This window comes from Frankliniella occidentalis, unplaced genomic scaffold (assembly GCF_000697945.3).
Source record: "Frankliniella occidentalis isolate FOCC.00 unplaced genomic scaffold, Focc_3.1 Scaffold303, whole genome shotgun sequence".
NCBI classification, from domain to species: Eukaryota; Metazoa; Arthropoda; class Insecta; order Thysanoptera; family Thripidae; genus Frankliniella; species Frankliniella occidentalis.
Genome location: NW_026267428.1, coordinates 131,735 through 136,030, shown reverse-complemented (window position 1 = coordinate 136,030; position 4,296 = coordinate 131,735). Strand labels below are relative to the sequence as shown.

The 4,296-nt window shown below is 45.0% G+C and overlaps 2 protein-coding genes across 2 annotated transcripts in view; both read right to left on the bottom strand.

Annotated features, from left to right (window-relative positions):
* Positions 1–239: 239 nt before the first annotated feature.
* LOC113218299 (uncharacterized) lies at positions 240–3,574 on the bottom strand. Its single transcript, XM_052273804.1, has 9 exons — positions 3,116–3,574; positions 2,741–3,031; positions 2,499–2,663; positions 2,021–2,380; positions 1,795–1,861; positions 1,620–1,693; positions 1,357–1,542; positions 1,113–1,250; positions 240–1,032 (listed from the first exon to the last, which is right to left on the bottom strand). The coding sequence occupies exons 1-9, from the start codon at positions 3,293–3,295 to the stop codon at positions 919–921; spliced, it is 1,575 nt and encodes a 524-aa protein (XP_052129764.1). The 5' UTR covers positions 3,296–3,574; the 3' UTR covers positions 240–918.
* Positions 3,575–3,625: 51 nt separating this feature from the next.
* LOC127750980 (uncharacterized) overlaps positions 3,626–4,296 on the bottom strand; it is a 31,118-nt gene continuing 30,447 nt past the window's right edge. Inside the window, exon 3 of the mRNA XM_052273808.1 lies at positions 3,626–3,973. Within this exon, the coding sequence (XP_052129768.1) occupies positions 3,626–3,973 (348 nt within the window). The remainder of the gene's footprint in view (positions 3,974–4,296) is intronic.

Here is a 4,296-nt window from a genome sequence, read left to right as displayed (position 1 = left end):
GATAGATGGTGTACTAGATCAGGCCAATATAATTTTTCAATGCTTCTGACGTCTGATGTCCACATTATTATCAACTTTCGTTTTTTCTTTTTTTGTTTTTGCTTTTTTTTGGCCCTTGTTTATTAGAAATATTGGTGAAAACTGAAATGACTTTCATTTTTCCAGCATTTTCAATACTTTTCATAGGACTGTCTGTAATAGGTAAATAATCTGTAGTGCCCTTTTTCTGTGTCTGTTGCTGAATAGTTTTAGCATCCCACATATTCATAGGTAAGGAAATATATTACAATGCAAAGTTCATTTATCATTTAAAAATATTATGATGTATTAGCAAAATGCACAGTGCACAGGTATTTCAACAGTTAGTACACTTATACATAGTGAGCCTCAAGTATTTATTATATAAGAAATCATAAAGCCTCCTGGGATTACATTGAATAAGCATTTAAATTGGATAACTGCATAGTTCCTTGTTCTCGCACCCTTTTGACGATGGTACCCTAATTATCTTAACTCACGTCTAATAGTTTTGGGCTGATCCTGTCATCAGCACAAAAGCCATTGAAACAAATTAAATGTTAAATAGAGTACAATCATGCCCATACATTTAAAATATTTACAGCTTTATGTGGAGCAAATCAATTAAATATCATATTTTACAGCAAATAAAACACAACCATAAATCTAAAAAGAAGATAACAGCCTACTAAGGTATATTTTTTTTATATACAACATATTTACACCAAATTTATACAAGATTAATATTACAATAAACACAAAAAAGTCACTATGGAGTCATTTGCAGTCATGTCCAGTTTTTGGCTGTCACAGAGGGTCCCTTTCTGCCAGAAAGTTACTCACTATGGCAGTTAAAAACTGCAGATGACTCAAAATGACTCCAGAACCTCTGCATTGTTCTCAGCACCAGTTCTCAACACCTTCAACTCCCAGACATCTAGAGGTTCTTTCGAATTCTTGTTCTGCGGACTCATAGTCTTTGTTCTCAGACTGTCCGATGGCAAAGATAATGGCCTGTGGGAAGGAGAATTCCATCAGTACTGTACTTTTAGCAATTAGCGTAAATTACACCTGAATCAAAGTAGTGTAGGTACCTCTGGTAGTAAAACACCGGTCTTGTAATTAACGCTGCTACCTAACGTGGCCACAATTGGATCCAAGTTATCATCACTGTCATCATTGTCTAAATCTTCATCTTTATTTATGTCAATGATTGATAAGACCTGATCCAGCTAAAAGTAGATCATTGATTTGTTAATTCTAAACCAGTAATGGAACAGTTACATTTCATACGTGAGAAATATGGGTAGTAAAGTAGTAAAAATTATGTATTCTTACTAGGTGGGGTAGAGTAGAAAAAGGTCCCATGCCAATATCTGGTGGAATTTGGGGATTTTTTAGGTAGTGGTCATGGCGCCAACTTCGTATCTCTCCTTTCATGAGGAGATGCAAGAATGTCTGGAAATCTTCTTTCTTCATGATTTCCAACAGACGCTCTGCCTGCTCCTGTAGTTTTATATGTTCCTATGAATCAAAAAAAAGAAAATATTTTTATTTACAAATTTACTTATTGCACGTTGCAATCATTGAAGTAGACTTACCTCACGAGTCACAAGATTGTCAGCGGATATCATATTCAGTTCTCTTACAATCCTTGCTCTAGCTGCTTCATCACCTGAAAAAAGAAGAAGGAAGTGTTTTAAATCCCATTCTCGATAAATACCTCAGTCCGTTCGGACTTTATTTAAAATTCACTTCAGGAAATATTGTCATTACTTTCATCTCCTGCACCATTAATTAGATCGTCTGCATTAGGTGACTCAAGCAGGTCAGAAGTTGAGGCCTGTTAGAAGAAAGGTAAATATATAATGTTATTATTTACGTTTACTGTCACTTAGAGCTCAGAGACGGCTGCGCGCGCCCAGAGGATAGGCAACCCCTATTGGGAGTATGCCATAGAGAATGCCTACCACCCAGGCGGCTTTCTCTTCCAAATACTCACTCTACTGTCGCAGAGGTCGGCTTCAAAGGGTGTCTCCTCAAGGTACCCACCCCAATTGTCAGATGTGGTCGATGGGTCGAACACAGGGGGCAGGCACTGCGACAGAGTGCCGTCGTGGTTCCTCTTTCGCCCTCGGCCTCGGCTCGTAGAGGCGCCGGCCCGGCTCGTAGAGGCGCCTGCGGCCCGGCTCGTAGATGCGCCGGTCCGGCTCGTAGAGGCGCCTGCGGCCCGGCTCGTAGAGGCGCCGGCCCGGCTCGTAGAGGCGCCTGCGGCCCGGCTCGTAGATGCGCCGGCCCGGCTCGTAGAGGCGCCTGCGGCCCGGCCACCCCTTCCGCCCCGTGTGGAACCTCGGCCTTGCCTCTATGGAAACAAAATACTAGACGTCAATGATCTGAGACAATGCGGAATTCATAGTAATCGAAACGTGCGGGTTTCAGTTTGGATGTGACATTACTGAAACGGAACGAAGCTGGCTTACCCAATTAATTATTTCACGTGCAGTTGGATTGCGACGTCCTGGACGGGGGGCTCTCGCCGGTTTGTAATCAAGCCTCAGTACTTGTGCTGCAGAGTGCATTTTCAAAACACTCAGTACCTTGGCACGCCTATTATTAATGGCGCGGTTGAAAATTTTGTTCTTCACCTACAGGAATAGAATACGTTAGATCCTGAGAACTTCCACGGGTAAAAACAGTTAGTCAGGTAATTAACAGTGCTTACCGTATCGAACCATTTCTCGACCGGATTGTTTGTAAGAAGGCGAGAGTGCTCGTTCACCTCCTTCCTAACAAAAGTACGGTTCATCAAGGGCGCATAGGCGAGGTGTTGCACTTCCAGGTAGTGGAGAAAGCCCTCGATGAAGTACTCATTCTGCTGTTCTGAACCAAGCTGAACGCCACTCCTTGCGTCCGCGATGGCCTCCTCGATGACCGCGTGCAAGCAGATGTAATAAGGACTACTCGCATAAATTGATGTAGCCTCACGATCTTCTTCTTGCTGGATCAAAGCATCCTGGAAAATGTTTCAACCGCCATTATTTAATTTTGCAGTAAGAGGTGGAATAATTCATTGATGAGCATCAAGTGTGGGTTTTACCTGAGGGATAGGTTCCTCATATTCATCATCGAACTCAATCTCATCAGTATCTCTATCATCTATGGCAATACCCTTCGCAGTGCAGATGCGGATGACATGTTCCCGGTGTATCTTCTTCAGTTTTCTCACTGCCCTTTCCACTTTGCTAGAAACATGGGGACAGCCGAACACAACAGCCATATACCACACTACTAATTTAGCGTCAGCCAGACTGTCGGTGCGCAGCCACGCCCGGTATGCATTTTCTGCCAATCGCTTGCCGCGGTTGGCCACCCCCTTTTCATTCACAAAGCTGCGCACCCTGCGGATGGCATGGGTGGCACATATGTGCAAGACAGTCCGCCTCAGGAGACCATCGTCTGCCACGCCGTCCTCGCTTTGCTCAAGATCGTAACAGCGGTGCAGGTACGCAATGATATCCTCGCGGTTGAAGTGTAAAAGGACAGCGTGAAGAAGCGCCCTGCAATAATACCCCAAACTCGTTAAAGCCAGAAGATTTTAAAAATATGATTAAGCACAACTACGATACGGTTTAACTAACCAGGAGTCGTCAACCACGACAGTTTTGAAGATCCGACCTGCGCTAGATCGGCTATTGCTTGATCTGTCCCGCAGTTGGAGGAGCCACATTTCAAATGCCGTTGTCTTTTGCGAGCAAGTCATCATTTCGGACACAGGGGCACTATCCTTACCCTTCTCCGGCATGACAACCAGAGCTCCGTAAAACACAGGCTGCTCTGGGTCACCTTCTTTGATGGGTGGGGCATTGCGAATGAAGTCTCCCGTCGTGTCCAAATATGCCGTCTGGTCGGCACTTTTTTTTAGGAGCGTCATCCCTGGCGTCGTTGTCCACGCCACCTACACAATTAACAAATTATCACCACGTAAAAATGCAAATACAGGGTGGTCCATAAAACCCCTTCCTATATTTTGCTTATACTGTACCGCATGCAGGTGTGCGGGCGGGCTTGCCTACCGTCACTCACCACAGCGCCTTATGGCCCCGTGTGAGTATGCAACCCGCCCGCACGCCAGCATGCTGTACCAGGTGGCCGATTCACGCCGCGCACTTCTGTAGGTATACTGTACCGCATGCACGAGTGCGGGCAGGCTTGCCTATCGCCCCTGTCCACGGCGCCTTACGAGCCGAGCGAGTAGGCAACCCGCCCGCACTCGTGCAT

Coding starts and splice junctions, on each gene's coding strand:
- LOC113218299 (XM_052273804.1), bottom strand. CDS start 3,295: ATGGCTGTTGTGTTCGGCTGTCCCCATGTTTCTAGCAAAGTGGAAAGG. Junction 2,381..2,498: donor CACGTGAAATAATTAATTGG/GTAAGCCAGCTT, acceptor TTGTTTCCATAG/AGGCAAGGCCGAGGTTCCAC. Junction 1,033..1,112: donor CCGGTGTTTTACTACCAGAG/GTACCTACACTA, acceptor TCCTTCCCACAG/GCCATTATCTTTGCCATCGG.